The 19,012-nt window shown below is 45.2% G+C and overlaps 1 protein-coding gene across 4 annotated transcripts; it reads left to right on the top strand.

Annotated features, from left to right (window-relative positions):
- Positions 1 to 8,162: 8,162 nt before the first annotated feature.
- LOC129014698 (golgin subfamily A member 6-like protein 7) lies at positions 8,163 to 15,689 on the top strand. Of its 4 annotated transcripts, XM_063653118.1 has the most exons (9): positions 8,163 to 8,358; positions 9,960 to 10,088; positions 10,905 to 10,934; positions 11,199 to 11,249; positions 11,338 to 11,431; positions 11,528 to 11,634; positions 12,874 to 12,932; positions 13,262 to 13,403; positions 13,699 to 15,689. In XM_063653118.1, the coding sequence occupies exons 1-9, from the start codon at positions 8,308 to 8,310 to the stop codon at positions 15,193 to 15,195; spliced, it is 2,160 nt and encodes a 719-aa protein (XP_063509188.1). In that variant the 5' UTR covers positions 8,163 to 8,307; the 3' UTR covers positions 15,196 to 15,689. The 4 variants fall into 4 exon arrangements, with proteins under 4 accessions (XP_063509188.1, XP_063509189.1, XP_063509187.1 ...); XM_063653119.1 differs by lacking the exon at positions 10,905 to 10,934; XM_063653117.1 differs by having other exon boundaries at positions 11,338 to 11,634.
- Positions 15,690 to 19,012: the final 3,323 nt, after the last annotated feature.

Raw genomic sequence — 19,012 nt, 5'->3', positions numbered from 1 at the left:
GCACTTTGGTAGGCTGAGGCAGGCAGATCACCTGAGATCAGGAGGTCAAGACTAGCCTGTCCAATATGGCAAAATCCTGGCCCTCTAAAAATACAAAAATTAGTTGGGGATGGTGGTGGGTGCCTGTAATCCCAGCTACTCGGGAGGCTGAGGTGGGAGAATCACTTGAACCCGGGTGGAAGTTGCAGTGAGTCAAGAAGGCGCCACCGCACTCCAGCCTAGGCCACAAGAGCGAGACCCCGTCTCAAAACAAAAAACAGCAACAACAAAAATTCCACTGTCAAGACAGCAGCGTGACCACATGCTACATCTCTTTCTTCTATAGAACATCATTAGACATAGTAAAAAAAAAAAAAAAAAAAAAAAATGTATTTTGAGACAGAATTTCGTTCTGTCACCCAGGCTGGAGTGCAATGGCATGATCTCGGCTCACTGCAACCTCCACCTCACAGGTTCAAGCGAGTCTCCTGTCTCAGTCAGCCGAGTAGCTGGGATTACAAAAAATACATATATTTTAAAGCAGAGTAACAAATTCATAACTAAGCATGGAGTGAAAGAGGGGACCCCCAGGGAATTGAGATGGTAACATCTTTCTTTAAAAAAGAAAACAAAGTGTGCAAAATGGATGTCGCCTTGTCACTTCACACAGCCTACTGACATAGTGCCCCAGCCCCAGACCCCAAACTCACTGTCCTGCTCGGGGACCCCCAGAACACACTGAACATTGAGGGCACACCACCTACTCTCCTATCCTCACCTCATTCATGCAGGAAATGGCTAAATAACTCAGAAGAGAAGCCAAAAAGAAAATGCACACAGGGAACAGGAGAGAGCAGTCTGCCATTCAAAACACACCTAGACAAGCCTCATAGCAGACAAGGGCAGAACCAGGAATTAACACGTGGGGGAAGATATACATCACAAATAGACAGTAAAATCCGTGGAAGAACCAAGGGAATGGCAAAGCAGAATGTCAGGAAAGGACTTTATAATATGTAGGCCTTAGAGAAATAGAGAAGGAACTGAGACAAAAATCAATTTGAATCCTTGGAAATAAAAAATGTCATGACTGAAATTAACAATTCAGCAATTACTGAACTGAGAGCTAAACAGAACTTGTAAAGAGTTGTGTGTGTGTGTGTCCGTATACACATGCTCACGCACACATACAGAATGAAACTTCAGAATATCAAGGACAAAGAAAAAGAGAAAAAAGGTACCGGGAGAAGAGATGATGAATGATGCATAAAACATTGAAAATCAGGTCAGGCTCAGTGGCTTATGCCAGCACTTTGGGAGGCCGAGGCAGGTCGATCGCTTGAGCTCAGGAGTTCAAGACCAGCCTTTGCCACAATGCGAGACTTTGTCTCTACTAAAAATAAAAAAGTTAGGCCAGGCGCGGTGGCTCACGCCTGTAACACCAGCACTTCGGGAGGCCAAGGCGGGTGGATCACGAGGTCAGGAGACTAAAACGGTGAAACCCCGTCTCTACTAAAAATTAAAAAAAAATTAGCTGGGCAGGGTGGCGACTGTCTGTAGTCCCAGCTACTCAGGAGGCTGAGGCTGAAGAATGGCGAGAACTCGGGAGGTGGAGCTTGCAGTGAGTCGAGATGGTGCCACTGCACTCCAGCCTGGGTGACAGAGTGGGACCCCATCTCAAAAAATACATAAAAATAAAAAATAAAAAATTAGCCAAATATGGTGGTGTGCACATGTAGCCCCAGGCTGAGGTGGGACAATCGCTTGAGCTCAGGAGTTTGAGGTTTTAGTGAGCTATGATCATGCCACTGTACTCCAGCCTAGGCAACAGAGTGAGACCTTGTTTCAAAAAAAACCCCAAAACCAAACAACAAAATAAAATCACAAAAATGAAAATATATCAGATTTCTTCTCATTTTTTAGCTGTATTCTGCATATGAAAGACAAAAATGCAGGACCAGGCCAGGCGTGGTGGCTCACACCTGTAATCCCAGCACTTTGGGAGGCTGAGGGAGGTGGATCACCTGATGTCAGGAGTGGGAGACCAGTCTGGCCAACATGGTAATTACATTTTTTATTTACAAGAATTCAAATGGATTCTTGTCTCAGTTCCTTATTTCTCTAAGGTCTACACATTACAAAGTCCTTTCCTGACATTCTGCTATCGCCATTCCCTTGGTTGTTCCATGGATTGTACTGTCTTTTTGTGGTGTATAATTTCCCACGTGTTAATTTCTGGTTCTGCGCTTGTCTGCTATGCTAACGTTGAAGCAAGGATGATAATAGAACCTCCCTAAAACTGATCCTGTCCTTGTCCAGGGGCTGAACCCACTTTTGTAAGATGAATGAAAGGCCACAAGATTAGGATTTGGGGTGGGGATCCTGAATTCTGTGAAAATACAGGCATAGTTTCTGTAATCCCTTACTGCTCAGGAGTCATGTGGCCAGAGGTCACAAGATTTGTGTCTTCCCCAATGACTCCTGTAGATAACATCACTATCGTGGAACCGAAGATTGGCCTTTTGGGATGTTTCTTAGACTCACCCCACCTGGACTTAACCTGTGGCCTCATCCAGACGTGGACTCAGTGCATGAGGACCATGTCCACACCCCTGTGATTGCATCCCCAACCACTTGGGGTAACATCATTAATTCTTTTGCACGTGGAAATCCAGTTTTCCCAATACCATTGTAATTCCCCGGTGGGTTCTTCCTGCTTGCTGCACAGACAAAACCAGTTCACTGAGGCCATGGTATTGCAGAAAGGAGTTGAATTAACTCAATGCCAGCCACATGGAAGGACTGGAGTTATCACTGAAATCTGCCTCCCCAAAGGCTCAGAGTTTAGGGTGTTTCAAGGAAAGTTTTGTGGGCAGGCAGGGGACTCAGGAATGGGTGCTCTTTAATGGTTAGGGCTTCTCTAGGTGTGTTCTGAATGGCAGACTGTGCCCCACAGGCAGCACCCGGAGACATCTCTTTGCAGCGTATCAGCCCAGGCCTCCAGACTGGCCTCTGCTCGCCTCTCCTGTTCCGCATGTGCATTTTCTTTTTGTTTTTGGCTTCACTTCTGAGTTATTCATTTAGCCATTTACTGCAGGAGTGAGGTGAGGATAGGAGAGTACTTGGGGTGCTCTCAATGACCAGTGTGGTCTGGGGGTCCCTGAGCAGGACAGTGAGTTTGGGGTCTGGGGCTCAGGTGCTATGGCAGTAGACTGTGCAAAGTGACAGGAAGACATCCGCCTTGCATATTTTCCTTGGTTTTAAAGAAAGACGTTACCATTTCATGTTATATTTGTTTTCTGAGACACAGTTTTGTTCTGTCACCCATGCTGGAGTGCAAGGTGTGATCTCAGCTCACTGCAACCTCCACATCCCAGGTTCAAGCGATTCTCCTGTCTCAGTCTCCCAAGTAGCTGAGATAACAACCAAAAAGTACATTTTAAAGCAGAGTAACAAATTGATAACTAAGTGTGGAGTGAAAGAGGGGACCCTGGAGGACTGGAAATGGCAACGATAGACTATGGACTACGTTTCTCCCATGGCTGATTTGGCCTATGCCCAGGAATGAGCAAAGACAGCAGGCCCGTGAGACTGGAAGCAAGATGGAGTCAGCCATGCTAGACTTCTCTCACCATCATCTTTGCAAAGCTGGTCTCACCATTTATTGAAGTGAATATTCTCTTTTTTTTATTTGAGACGAAGTCTTGCTCTGTTGCCTAGGCTGAAGTGCAATGGTGCGATCTCAGCTCACTGCAACTTCCATCTCCTGGGTTCAAGAAATTCTCCTGCCTCAGCCTCACTATGCCTGGCTAATTTTTGTATTTTTAGTAGAAACAGGGTTTCACCATGTTGGGCCTTACAACACACATCAGCCCATCTCCTCTCCTGCTTGGCAGGTATGGTCATGATCCTCATTTCCCAGTTAAAGAAACCAAAACTCCATTATGATGTTTCACCATATTGGCCAGGCTGGTCTCGAACACCTGACCAAAAGTGATCCAAGTGCCTCAGCCTCCCAAAGTGCTGGGATTACAAGTGTGAGCCATCGCACCCAGCCAATTAGGAGTAAATATCCAACATTTAGCCAGGTGCAGTGGCTCACTCCTTAACCCCAGCACTTTCAGAAGCTGAGGTGGGAGGATCACTTGAGCCCAGGAGTTTGAGTCCAGGCCTGGCAACATAGTGAGACCCTGTCTCAACAAAACATTTAAAAATTAGCCAGGCATGGTGGTGTGCACCTCTAGTCACAGCTACTTGGGAGGCTGAGATGGGAGAGTATTTGAGCCCAGAAGGTCAAGTAAGCTGTGGTTGTGTCACTGTACTCCAGTCTGCATAACAGAGCAAGACCCTGTCTCAAAAAAAGAAATCCAAAATGTATAAATAATTGATACAACTCAAAACAACCCAATTTTTAAAATGTTAAAAAAAAAACTTGAAGAGACCTTTCTTTAAAGAAGATATAAAAATAGCAAGTAGGTATCTGAAAGGTGTTCCGCATTGTAGATCATTAGGGAAATGCAAATCAAACCCACTGAGATACCCCCTCACACCCCTTATGACCATTATCAAAAAGTCAAAAGATAAATGTTGGCAAGAGTGTGGAGAAATGGGAACTTTTGCATGCTATGGATGAGAATGTAGATTGGTACAGCCATTCTGGAAAAGAGTATGAAGATTTCTACAGAAATTAAAAATAGAACCACCATATGACTCAGCAATCCCTCTCCTCAGCATACAGCCAAAGGAAATGAAATCATTACTTTGTAAAGATACCTGTATTCTCATGTTCACTGCAGTCTTAATCACAATAGCCAAGATATGGTAACAATCTAAGTGTACATCAATGGATAAATGGATAAAGAGACTGTGGCACACATACACAATGGAATATTATTCAGCCCAGAAAACAAACAAGGTCTTGCCATTTGCCACAAGATGGATGAGGCTGGAGGATGTGATGCTACGTGAAATAAAGCGTACACAGAAAACCAAATATTGTGTAAACTCATTTATATGTGGGATTTAAAAGTGTAAATAAATCTACAGAGATAGAGAGTAAAATATTGTTTACCAGGTGAGGTAGGAGAGGGGAGGAATTGGGGACATGGAGGCCAAAGGATACAAAGTAGCAGGTATGAAGGATGAACAAGTCTAGAGATGTAATGTATGACATGAGGACTGCAGGGAACAAAATTGTTCTGTATGTGAAATTCATGCTCAGTGAGTAGATTTCAACTGCTCTTGCCACAAAAGCAACAAGGAAATGGGGAACTATGTGAAATGATTGGTGTGTTAATTTCTTTCAGTATAGGAGTCTTTTTACAATCTGTATATAACACATAACATTATGTTGTAAGCCTTAACTGTACACAAGAAAATTTATTTTTAAAAAAGAAAAATTGACAAAGACTGACAAAGCAAAGACTAAGTAAATAAAAACAGGGGTAACTCTATTTATATCTGTTAAACAAAAAATGAGCAACCAACTGAGGCAAGTGCCTCCATCAATAGACCTTTGTTGAGCACAATTTCATGACACCCCTGGAAAAAACACAAGCCACAGAAACACCTGTGACCTGTGCTTTCCAAAGAGGGTTTTGGGAACTGAGCACGTAAGGGGAGAATGGAGGCAGGACAGAAGAAAGGGAGGGGGAGCAGGCAGTGAAGGGGTGGTTACATTCTTAGGAAGCTCTAATTAGTGCTCAGTAATCTTCATTTTAGGTAAGATAAGGTAAACATCTGAAAAGAGGGAGGAAAGAGTCAATTATGCAGCCATCTTAGGGTAGGTGGAAGAGTGATTGATCTCATGTTCTTGTTCTGTACCTGGGAAGATAAGCCTGTAATCAACATTGTCAGTGTCAGATTGAATAGAACTCAGTTTTACATTTTAAGCTGAGGTTGCAGAGCCAGAGTTACAACTGGCATATGTTTATTTTATAGGGGGACATAGATCCGGAAAGATTTAGGGGCTAGCAAGTAATGTCCCTTTGAACAATTTGTAAGGGGGGCCATATGGAGAGGTACATGGCCTTTTGTGGTAGTGGGGACCTGGCTTATGTCTAATGCCATCACACAGGATTGTGAAATGGCAGCTATCTCTTTGGGGAGAAAGAATGGCAGTGTTGCACGACTCAGCTCCCAAACTCATGTCTCCCTTAGCATAACAGGTTTGGTGGTTCCAAGACTTTATTTTCTTTTACATATTAAAAAATACTCTAATGAAAGAGCTATGTGAGAGATAAAGAGGGTATTTCCTAATGATAAAAGGGTGCAACCAGCAGGGAGAAAAAGGAATTCTAAATTTGTTTATGCCTGGTAACTTAACCTTAAAACACACAGAACAAAGCTTAACAAATGAAAAAAAGAAATAAGTTGATGATCATTGTGGGAAACTTTAATATCTGTCTGTCAGCCACTGAAAAATAAACAGCCAAACATCAGTAAGGAAATAGAATCTTTAAAGGATGCATTTAACACGCTGGACCTAATTGAGATACGTGGTACACTACACTCAACATGCAGAATACATACCCTTTTCAAGTGCAGAAGCAATATTTATAACAATCATATTTATGATCATTGAGAAGACACAAATTCCAAAGAGTTTTAGTTATACAAATATTTAATCAGAGTGGAACTATAAGTTTGGAAATTAAGCAAAACATTTTCAGTATGGTAAAGGGATGAATAAAATCAAAGTTTGCTTTTTTGAAACACTAATAAAATTGATGGCCCCTGCAAGATTGATTAACAAAACAGACAAAAGGCACAAACTCTAACCGCAGACCTTATAAGTATTAAAAAGATAAATGAATAATAGAACAACTTTGAAATTTTAGATAAAATGAACAAATTGATTCAGCAAACACAGGTTACCAGAATGAATATTCAAATATATGTAATTGAACCTGTAATTAAACACCTTAAAAAGAAAACTACAGTCTCTCATGGCTTAATAAGTGAATTCTTTCCAAATGCTTAAGGAAGAAATAGCACACATCTTACATCAACTCTGTCAGAAATAGGAGAAGAAACATATTCCAAATTGTCTAACCAGCATAGCTTTAATACTATGTATTAAAACCTCACAAGTCTGGGCGCGATGGCTCACGCCTGTAATCCCAGCACTTTGGGAGGCAGAGGCGGGCAGATCACAAGGTCTGGAGTTCAAAAGCAGCCTGGCCAACATGGTGAAACCCCGTCTCTACTAAAAATACAAAAAAAAAATGAGCCAGGCGTGGTGGCATGTGCCTTTATTCCCAGCTATTAGAGAGGCTGAGGCAGACGCCGTGACAGTGAGTCGAGACTGCGCCACTGCACTGCAGCCTGGCAACAGAACGAGACTGCATTTCAATTAAAAAAAAAAAAAAGGATGAAAATTGAATTGCAGTATAATCTTAAAACTTTTGAGAAATCTATGTTTTTCAGCTAAAAAGAGACAGACTCAGCCTTTTGACCTTCCTCTTTCCCTCCTTGGAAGGCAATCCAAGGCCTGGAAAAACAGCAGCCACATTGTAACCAAAAGAATAAAAACATGGCTAAGGAAGTATCAGGAAACTAAAAAGAACCCTGGACTGCCTTCCTCTGCAAATTTTAAGTGACAATAATCTATATTTCTTTAAGTCACTGAATCAGATTAAATTTATGTATCCCTAAATGAGGTATTAAATACTAAAATACACACTAAAATACAAAAATTTTGGTCTTGAACTGTTGATCTCAGGTGATACACCCATCTCAGCCTACCAAGGTGCTGGGATTACAGGCATGAGCCATCACACCCACCTCAAAACCTTTGTTTTTTTAAAGATATTAGACATGTCTCTAGTTTGAAAAAAAAAAAGCCCTTAACAATAATGTAGGAGAATAAGAGAAACTTTTTCCAAAAAAGAGAAATCACTGTGATTATTTTATCTTATTGGAACGTTGGATAATATAGTCTGCTTTATTAATCATCAAGCATGCTGTAAATTTTCCATTATAATAGGATTTGTACCTCAATTAAGGTGATAAAGTTTTGAAAGTGAAAGCCAGCCCCGCCCCTCTCCCAGAGTGCACGGGGACAGCAGTTGCATGGGCAGCTTTCCTTGTGACATCACAGGACCTTCATGACATGCCGCTGCCTGGCCCCACCTCCTTTCCCTTTCATCTTTCTCATTGACCAATGGGCTTGCAGCATTAAGGCCACGCCCCTATTCTGCATTCTAGTGCAGCCCTGGTGACGCCTCCTCTGGCTCAGTCACATAGCTGCGTGGTACGTGACTGGAGGCATATCATTGTCCTTGCCTGGATCACGCCAATGTGGCCCCAACCCCACCTCCCCACCCCATGATGTCAGAAAAAACCCAACAGAGCAAATTGGCTGAGGCCAAGGAAAAGGTAAAATGCATCAGATTGTGACACCCCAAACCCAACCCTGCCCCAGGCCCCTCTGACAGCAGAACAGCTGCCAGAGTCCATGTCACTCCAGAGGTACACCGGGCTGGGCCCCCCCAGTGCCTCTGGGCTCCCCTAACCAAAATCTTGTGTCAGCCCCAACCCCTCAGCAGTCTGCCCCTGACCTCATCTGACTTTGAGCTGGTGACTCATGGGGCTCCCCACTCCATACTCTGCCCTCACCCCCTCTTGCTCGAAAACTGACCTCCCTGGGCCCTTTGGGCTCACGTTTCCAAGGAACTGGATGCCACAGCACCTGCCCTCACCAGTCACCCCAGGGTGACTTTGGGAAGGTGACTCCTGGGACTACCCGCTCCATACTCAGCACTCACCTACCGCTGCCCCAAGCCCAACCTCCCTGGGCTCTTTGGGCTCACGTCTCCAAGTACCTGGGTCCCAACCCTGTGAACCCCACCCCAATCTCAAAGAGGCAACTTGGGCATGGCACTGATGTGTCCCCCATCCCCCACCACACCATGGAGGAGTGGAACATACTGACGGCACAGTCCCTCTAGGAACTGTCATTACTGCTGCAAGACTGGCCTTTGATCTTAGGACCCATCCCCTAAGTTTTCTCACCCCATTTCTGGTTCCTCTGGTTGCAGCACAGATTTCCAGCTGAAAGGGAATGGGGACCGTGTGACCTAGGAGTGAGAAGTTTCAGGATGCCTTACTCCCTTAACACAGACATTGACAGTTTGAAAAGCCTACACCTCCCTTGTGAACTCAAAATGTTGACAGTGTCTCTGGGTGGCAGTGGGAAAACAGGTTTGGTTTGCTTTGGTTTTCTCCCAGGCTTCTACTCTCCAGAGAGACTTCAACAGTTTTTTCTAAGTTATCCAGCTCATATTTGAATTCTCCATGGTTCTCGCACCAGAGTGCCCATCAGTCAGTGATCTTTGAAGTGAGATTTGCTCATCTTCTGCAGAAGAGACCTTGGGAAACTGAACTTGACAACTTGAATCTTCCTCATCTCATCTCATCCTGGGGTACTTTGAGTACCACAGGATACATATGGGACATCTTTCTGAAGCATCAGTTTCCCTTGATTCTCTTGAGAGAGACAAAGCATTAATGTTCTTAGGGATGACAGTCACATAGATTTCTAACAGTGTAGCAGACTTCTCTCTGAAATGAAGCTTGGGTTGTCCTCTTTCTGTTCAATTCCCAGATTTAACAGAAAGGCTGCCTTCTGCCCTGAGGATACATGACTCTAACAGGATGTATGACTGTAAACCACACAGTGTACACCTTCCTGCCTACTTTTTATTTTCTACCTCTGCCTCTGGTTTTGGTCCCTGGCAGCTGCTGATTTGTGGCAAAACCCCAGAGCTCACAGTCAGAAGACTGAGTTTAAGTTCCATTACTGCCTTTCTTTTAGCCACGGTATCAATCCCTCTCAGTCACTAAGTGATTGCAACAGCACCTCGTACAGTTGTTGGTGGCATTAAATCAGATGGTCTATGAGAGTATTTTGTATAAAATGTAAAGTGACTGTAGGAGCTTGTAGTTCTCATGAGTATCACTGCTCCTCTTTTCCACAGTTTACAGGCTATCATCAGTGGAACAGTGCTTGTGTTGGTACTGGAGCAACCGACACCAAACAGAAGAAAATAAATAATGACACTAACCCTGAGACAACCACTTCTGGTGGTTGCCATTCACCTGAGGATGTGAGTCTTGGCTGGCTGGTCTCCTGAGGACAGGGGACACAAGGGGAGGTTGAGGGTAACTGTTAAGATTGTGGAAGGAAGAACTGCCGGGTACTGGTTAAGAATTCTGGGTTTGAATCCTACCTCTTTCTCCATCTGTGAGGGACATGATTTACAGCAAATTGCTTGAGTTCTTTGGACCTCTCTTTTCACATCTGTAAAATAGGGGTGGTAATGTTTTACTTACATGTGTGAAGTTTAAATCAGATTTGTTATTGTTGTTGTTTTTGTGTTAATCCCTAGTCCAGCACCTGCTGTAAACTCCTCTCCTCTTTGGGCTTCCATTTCCTGAGGAGGTAGAGTTAGAGTGTCAGAGGTTTCTGTTTGCTCTGAGAGTCTTTGATTTAAAGATTCACTAGAATGGAAACCTTGGGGCCAAGGGCTCCTGTCTGCCTTTTCCGTCCTATATCCCAGCTGTGAAGAACCATCCCCGGTCCCCATGTACTTGCTCAATGCTTGTTGAATGAACACATCTTTCTAAATCACAAGCTAGCAGAAGGGTGGGCTTTTCTCACATTCCATGTCTGAAGGTTTCTGTTACTGTCTTTTCCAGAGAATCTAGTTTCAGACTTTCAGTTCTGTGGCTGTGGGCAAAAACCAACAAAGAACCAAATCCTTTTTCCTTGGGAGTTAAGGAGTGTTGACCAGTTCATGCTCCCACTGGGTCTAAGAACTTTGCCCTTAAAATCCATTCCTGACCCCTGCTTACCACTTCCTGGCCTGGGGAATAGAGTCGAGGGGCCACCCTCAGTCACCTTCCTTTGACTCTCCCCACAGAAACAACAGAACCAAGCTCAGCTGAAAGAAGTAACATGGTTTCTTTGTTTGCTCATGACATGACTACTGGGTTTGGGGGGGCACTCAGATGTAGAGGCCCAAGTCTCCTCTCGCCTACTCCCAGCCTGGGGAGGAAGGCTCACCTCCCAGATTCCAGCCCATCCCCACAGGGTCCCTGATAACCTGGTCCCATGGGTGGGCCTGTCCTGGGGAAGGGGGCCATTCTGGGGGCATGTCTCTTGCTGTGGATCTCTGCTTCCCCCTAGTAAGAGCTCTGTCTTCCTCTTCCTATAGGAAAAGAAGGTGAGCCGTCAACATCAGCCAGCCCTAAGGAGGCAGCTAGAGGTGAGTGGAGGGTGTGAAGTTCCCTCCTGTCCTCTGGATGAGGTTTCTTTGCTTCTCTTTCAGCACTTGCTTGTTTTTTCTCCCAAAGGCCCAGGATCATACCGTACAAATCCTTATGTGTCAGAAAACTGAACTGGAGACAGTGCTCTATTACAGCCAGGATGCTGCCGGGAAATTTGAAGGTGGGAATCTGGGCACCCCATCATCCCTCAACCTCGCATTTTCACAGGCCTTTAGGGGGAGTCCTTTGGGCCGCATCTCAACCTCTCTCATTCCAGGAGAGTCCCAGGATCTGGCAGACCTCCTGCATCATTCCTGGCACTTTGAAGGAGAGTTACAGTGGGCCCTCTCCTCTGTGTCCACACAGCACAAGAAGGCAGACAGGGTGAGTCCAACCACCTGCCCGGTCCCATGGGAGCCCAGCTTTGCAGATAGAGGAATGAGTCTAAAGGTCCCTTCTGCAGGATTCAGCGTCCTGCCCAGAAGACAGCATGGGCCATTTCTTGCTGCTTTTGTGTGTGGTTGTCAGAGGCAGGTTAGAGCTGAGTCAGCTGCTGTGGGTGAGTTGCGGGGTGCTGTGGGGAGTGAGCACTGGACACAGAGCTCTGAGGCCAAGTGCCCACCCTGCCAATACTTGGCTGTGCCCTTGGTCAAATCCTAGGTGGGGGTTAGGGTACTTGTACCATGAAGGTACAGAAGAGTATCTTTAGTATGTTACCATTTGTGTAGAAAGAGGGAACACACATACGTGTGTGTGTGTGTATGTATTATGGTAATATACATAAAACATGTTTGTAAGGATTCATAAAAAACTCAGGAGATAGGAACAGTATTGGGGGGAGATATTTCCTTTCTGTACCTTCTGAGGTTTGGACTATGCCAATGTATCATTCTTTCAAAAATCAACAAAGGATTAATTTCCTTCTCCTTATCTGTGTCCCTACCCCCAGCGAAAGAATGGGCTTAGAGAATCAGATATACCTGGGTGTTGAAATCCCAGCTCTAAGTGATCTTAGGCAGCACTTAACCTTTAATACCCCATGTTTTTCCATCTACACAATAGAGGTGATCATGGTAACTGTCTCCTATGGAGTTTGTGAGGATTAAATGGGATTGTTAGCATCGTGCCTGGTGAAACACTCAATAAAGGTTCCAACAGTGGTAGTAATAACAGTAACAGCAATAGCAATATTATCTCATCTCTCTGGGACCCTGTTAGCCAGCTATCAATTCAATCTCTTTCCCTGTCCCTTCCACCCTTACTGAGTTCTTTGAAAAACAAGTGACAGCCAGGTGTGGTGGTGCATGCCTGTAATCCCAGCTACTTAGGAGGCTGAGGCAGAAGAATCACTTGAACCCAGGAGGCGGAGGTTGCGATGGGGTGAGATCGTGCCTGTGCACTCCAGCGTGGGCAACGAGAGAAACTCCATCTCAAAAAAAGAAAGAAAGAAAGAAAGAAAGGAAAACAAATGAGACCATGGGCTTGGAAATGTCTTGAGAACATGTCAGGTGTGATTGAGAGGGAGCAAGAATTACTGTGGAGTAGTCACTGTAGCTGTCGTTACTGGTCGGCCAGCTGCTCCTCTGCCTGCTCTATCCTGACTTGACCTTTCTCTATTTGTAGTACATCGAGGAGTTAACAAACGAGAGGGACGCCATGAGTCTGGAGCTGTATAGGAACACGTAGGATGGGGGAAGGTGGGATGGGAGGTCTGGGAGCCCTTAGTGGGGGTGGTGTGCTGGGAGGTGGGGGGTACAGGTGAGCATGGTGAGAGGCTCATACAGGTTTTCATGTGTGCACAGGGAAGCTCTAGTGCCGCCTGTGCCACTGACTCATGGGGTAGCCTCAGGCAACTCATGTCCTCTCTCTGGCCTGCCACCTGGGACTTTTAATTCCTGGGGTCCCTTCCAGTGCCATGATTCTGTGGTTGTGGGGTGAGGCAGAGGGTCGATCACCAAAGCGGTCCTTTCTGTTCTTCATTCATTCCTTTCTCTACTGCCTCTGGCTATAGCATAACCAATGAGGAGCTGAAGGAGAAAAATGCCAAACTACAAGAAAAACTTCAAATCGTAGAATCTGAAAAGTCTGAGATCCAGCGCAATATCAAGGAGCTAAAAAGGAAGCCGGAGAAGGACAAAATCCTGCTGCCACAGGTGAGCAGCGGCAGCCCTTGGGGGTGTGGGAGCAGCATCCAGCTGGGACCATGGTCAAGGGATCATGCAGGGTATGGGGAGTGTCCAGCCAAGAGTTGGAAAATTTGGGCCCTTATTCTGGTCCCACCATAGAATCCTCTAGAGTGTGCTAAAAATCTACAAAGTGGGGACCTGCCTGGCAAATCAGAACCTCAGGGTTAGGGCTTAAAATTTCTTTTTAAAGAATCATAGATGAAAACCATTGTTTTATAGATTACATTTATATAGTTAGCTTATGAGTCTATTTCCTTTTCAGGTTCAAACCAACACTTTACAGGAGGAGAAGATGTGGAGGCAGGAGGAGAAGCTTCAGGATCAGGAGGAGAAGATACGGAAGCAGGAGGAGAAGCTACGGGATCAGGAGGAGAAGATACGGAAGCAGGAGGAAAAGATGCGGAGACAGGAGGAGAGGCTGTGGGCACAGGAGAAGGAGCTGCGGGAGCAGCAGGAGCAGATGTGGGAGCAGGAAAAGGAGCTGCAGGAGCAGGAAAAGAAGATGCAGGAGCAGGAGCAGCAGATGAGGGAGCAGGAGCAGCAGATGGGGGAGCAGGAGGAGAAGATGTGGAGACAGGAGGAGAAGATGTGGAGACAGGAGGAGAGGCTGTGGCAGCAGGAGAAGCAGATGCGGGAGGAGGAGGACAAGATGCGGGAGCAGGAGGAGAAGATGTGGAGACAGGAGGAGAAGATGTGGAAGCAGGAGAAGGAGCTGCGCGAGCTGGAGGAGCAGATGCAGAAGCAGAAGGAGCAGATGTGGAAGCAGGAGGAGCAGATGTGGAAGCAGGAGGAGCAGAGGCCCAAGCTGGAGGAGCAGATGCGGAAGCAGGAGGAGCAGATGCGGAAGCAGGAGGAGCAGATGCGGAAGCAGGAGGAGCAGATGCGGAAGCAGGAGGAGCAGATGAGGAAGCAGGAGGAGCAGATGCGGAAGCAGGAGGAGCAGATGTGGAAGCAGGAGGAGCAGATGAGGAAGCAGGAGAAGGAGCTGCGTGAGCTGGAGAAGCAGATGCGGAAGCACGAGGAGCAGATGAGGAAGAAGGAGGAGCAGATGCGGAAGAAGGAGGAGCAGATGCGGAAGCAGGAGGAGCAGATGAGGAAGCAGGAGGAGCAGATGCGGAAGCAGGAGAAGGAGCTGCGCGAGCTGGAGAAGCAGATGCGGAAGAAGGAGGAGCAGATGGGAGAGGTGGAGGAGCAGATGTGGAAGCAGGAGGAGCAGATGCGCGAGCTGGAGGAGCAGATGCAGGAGCAGGACGAGAGGCTGCGATTGAAGGAGGAGAGGCTGTGGGATCAGGATGAGAAGATGCGCGAGGAGGAGGAGAAGATGTGGATACAGGAGGAAAGGCTTCAGGAGCAGGAAAAGGAGCTACGGGAGAAGGAAGAGGAGATGCAGAAGCAGGAGAAGATGCAGGAGGAGGAGGAGAAGATGCGGGAGGAGAAGAAGGAGATGCGGGGGCAGGAGGAGAAGATGCAGGAGAAGGAGAGGATGGGAGAGCAGGAGGAGAAGATGCAGGAGGAGCTGTGCTCAGAGCCCTGCCTCCCTCCCTCCAAAGACCTTTCTGATAGGAGCCACCCTGGCAGCGTGGAGCCTGCACGAGAGGCCGGGAAGGGTTATTCCCATGACAACCGCACTGCACAGCAGATGATGCAGCTGCTTGGTGGAAGGAAGAACGCCCAGGAGCGCCCAGTCTTAGGCAGCACTTCCTGCATCCCATTCTTCTACCGAGGAGATAAGAAAAAGATGAAGATCATCAGTATCTAAAAGCCGGCACTGTCAACAAGGCCTACAGAAGTGTAAGCCGCCGTGGAACTTTGTGAATATAGTCTGAGAACAAACTTGAAAAAAAGAAAAAAAAAAGAAAATTTATTTTAAATTGTGGCAAAATACTGGCTTGGTGCAGTCGCCCACACTTGTAATCGCAGCACTTTGGGAGGCCTAGGCAGGTGGTTCACCTTAAGTCAGGAGTTCAAGACCAGCCTGGCCAACATGATGAAACCCCGTTAAAAAAGTTAGCCAGGCATGGTTGCGCACGCCTGTCATCCCAGCTACGCGGGAGGCTGAGGTTGCAGTGAGCCTACATCACACCACTGCCTCCAGTCTGGGTGACAGAGTGAGACTACACCTCAAAAAAAAAAAAAAAGTTTCTACCTGAGGACTATAATATCTATGTACATTTCTATTGCTTTTTCTTGGTCTTTCTCATTTAGTCTTGTGTTGTCTTGTCTTATGGCATGCCTAGTAAACTTTTATCTGCCTCCAGAGAGTAATGACTTTGACTTTATGGCACACAATTGGAGTAAGAGCAGACCACCTTCATCTGGTTTGGGACTAAGCTAGTTCAAAGCAGGTTTTAGGTTTTGTGACAGCTGGTCTATGTTTTATTCATTTGGACTCCTAGGGGTGGCCCTTCCAGTGTTCCCACCAAGGTCCCATCTCCTTCCTGGGATCCAAATTCTCATTAGGTCATTTCAGCCCTGTGAGAGTGCCAAACATTCAGCTAGGCTCTCCAGCCTCTTAACTATCACTTCACACTCAGTTTCTTAGCCTCTTAGCCCTCTACTGTTGACCAATCACCAAATGTGGGAAAAGCACTATAGACTGTTGGGGTCACTTCCTAGGCCTGGTCACTCAAGTCCTGGCTGAGGTCTTCAATTACCTTCCAACAACTGTTTTTGATGGTGGGGGGACACATTTTTTTGTGAGAGTCTAAATAGTTTCTGTGGCATAAATGCATGGTTTAATGGTGCCTGGGTTGTAACAGAAAAGTATATGGGCAAAAATCATAAGAGAAAAATGATTCATATTTTATGTCTGTCTACATTAGACCTGCTCAGGGAATAGAATTTGGGAATCACATAATAAATAAGAAACTGCATGCTTGATTGAACATTTGCTTTCTTCACTATCAGGACATGGGGACATATATTTTAAGGCTTTTAAAGGCATTTGGGAGAGATTTTATATAGGCCATAAAATGCATTACCCCTCAAAAATAAGAATCACTGAAGAATATAGTTGACTCACAGAAAAAAAAAAAAATCCTCTCTAATTTTAAGCCGCTATTAGTTCTCTTTACAAAAAACTTGGGAAAGTTATTATTTTTATTTTTTTGCAAACTTTAACCATGACCTCGCTTTACTTCCATGTATTTAATTTCACTGAAATTATATTTCAAAGAAAAGTCTTTCTGGAAATTGTTTTTACTTTAATACCCAAAATTGGAACAACAGCACTCACAGGAGCAAGGCTCCAACCAGTGGATCAGCTGTTTGGCGTGGATGTAGAAGAAGGTGCATTGAAACTCAGTACATCTGTGTTTAGCCTTAGGCAGAAAGTCTGTTTCTTCAAGTAAACCTAATATACTAAAGATACTCCCTGCAGATGGCTTGTTTCCAGCCCATGGCAAGGTAGACAAGTCACATGGCTTTAAAGGCAAAGCCGTCTTGTCTGTCTCATGGGGACATAAGAACAATCGATTGTTGAAGGAATCCTAGGGCTTTTGGCTTCCAGTACAGACAGACAGATGTGCCTCTCTCGACCTTGCTGAAGCAGGCCCCAAATATTCACTCCTAGAACATGGAGACAAAGAAAGAAATTGAACTTTCCAATATATTCCAGTTTCTTCTAGATTCAAATATAGCTCTGAAATGAAGATGAGATTGTTTGCATTGTTGCTTTGTTTTGAAATTTTATTATTAAACCCCACAATTCGAAGGCACGGAAATGTTTGCCTAGCATTCAGCACACCCCAAACATTTCCAGATGGGTTGCAAGAAGTCAACCTCATCCAGATTTTGTTTCTGCTGGAGATGTCGTCCCTTGCTGTATGTCCTTGCATATTTTTCCTGCCAGCTGTGGGAAGTGACAGGACATGGTTTAATTTGGGCTGCTGTTCTGTTTCTTTAAGCCTGCAGCAGACAGCCCTTTTGAAACTCACCCTTTGCCTCTCCTCCCTCCTATAATTCATTTTTTTCCTCATTTTTTTTCTGATAGTGCATATTACTTGAGATTTTCCTGATAGTGCATATTACTTGAGATTTTCCTGGAAAAGTTGTGATTATCTGGAATTGGATCTTCTGCCACCTTCAACAGCTCGAATCCTTGTAGGCTAGCAGCTAACCTAGAGCTGGCAGACTCAAATGGAATCTTGATCTCTTCATATTTAAGGCTCAGAAAACTCAAAAGGAGTGCTTTGTAAAATACTTCTGTTTATATTATATGTATGATAATTAGCATGAGTACAAAACGGGCAAAATTTAGCTGGGCTCAGGTAGACTTTCCTATGGATCAGATAAATGGAAATGAAAAAAAGTATGAGGACACAGATTTGCTGATTGTTCTCCATCTTTTATATTTATTTCTTAACTTGTCTTGGTCTACTGTAGAATGTTCCAGAAATGTCATTGGGTATAATGTCTGATTTAGCACTGACTTATTTGTGGGTTTGCTTCGAGTGTATTTTCCTTGGGCTTTGGGTATATGACTGCCACAAATTTTAATTACACTAATTAGACGTAGGTGGATGCTTAAGCCCAGTTGGAGTCCTAGCCCTGTTCAGCTGCCTCTGTCATTAGTTTTTCTGGTGACATGGTTTGGCACCATCTTCCAACACATTTTCCGGAAATTAGTTTTAAGTTCAAAAATAACTTGTCTAATAAAGCTACTGACATTCAACTAGTGTCTTTAACTTGTTGAAGTGGACTTGAGTAAAATGCATACATTTAAACTGTAACTTGTGTACCCATTTCTTTCCTTAACTGTGGGCTTTCAGATTTGTTTGGTGGCTAGAGAGGGAGTCATGCCCGATCCTCATGAGTCCCTGTGCTCATGTCTAGTTTAGGTGAAGCCTGACTTGGCTCAGGGCTGGGTGGCAGGTTTTAACGTGTGTGGCAATGCTAGTCAATTGGGGATATCCACATGGCTCATAGTGTAGAGAAGGCTTCTGAGGTCTAGACCCAGCAGGTGGGAAGCCAGCCTTGGTTAGTGCCGTGGACCACGGGCACAGGAGGAGTCAGTCTCAGGAGCACCTCTGCCCTGCATCTCCCTCGGAGGATATAGGGCCATGTGTGCCTGCCACTTCCCTGTTCTCACAGCTCTTTGTGATGTCAGAGAAGCCTTTGGATTTTGTTTTTGGGAGAGTATGCCAAACTATGGCCTCCACAGCATGGGGTTCAGGTTGAGTTTGCCATTCCTAGTTGCTCCCTGGAAACATATCCCTCCTCTTTAACCCTACTTAAAGGGTTTAAAACATTCTACTCTTACTTTTAAAGGATGCTTTAAAAATACAGGCCACATCTGTTTCACTTAATCTGCATTCAACAGCACCTCATGACACAAAAAGTAATGCAGTCTGTTTGCCAAGCAAGCACTTGGAAATTTCGAGGCACGGAAACTGATAGGAGCCTCCGTTTTTCCACCTTGAGGATTGTTGCACTTTGCATCCACCCAGGTCATCTCTCAGCAGCATCCACGCTCACAGGGCTGCCTCTCGTCCTCTCACATATTTTCAGGCGTGTTTGTTCACTATTCAATGCACTCAGCTTTTGTCAAGTGCCCACTTGCTCTCTGCAAGGTGTTT

Source organism: Pongo pygmaeus, chromosome 16 (genome assembly GCF_028885625.2).
Source record: "Pongo pygmaeus isolate AG05252 chromosome 16, NHGRI_mPonPyg2-v2.0_pri, whole genome shotgun sequence".
NCBI classification, from domain to species: domain Eukaryota; kingdom Metazoa; phylum Chordata; class Mammalia; order Primates; family Hominidae; genus Pongo; species Pongo pygmaeus.
This window is presented reverse-complemented; position numbering and strand designations above follow the sequence as displayed.

Coding starts and splice junctions, on each gene's coding strand:
- LOC129014698 (XM_063653117.1), top strand. CDS start 8,308: ATGATGTCAGAAAAAACCCAACAGAGCAAATTGGCTGAGGCCAAGGAA. Junction 11,250..11,337: donor CCCTAAGGAGGCAGCTAGAG/GTGAGTGGAGGG, acceptor TTTCTCCCAAAG/GCCCAGGATCATACCGTACA. Junction 12,933..13,261: donor CTGGAGCTGTATAGGAACAC/GTAGGATGGGGG, acceptor CTCTGGCTATAG/CATAACCAATGAGGAGCTGA.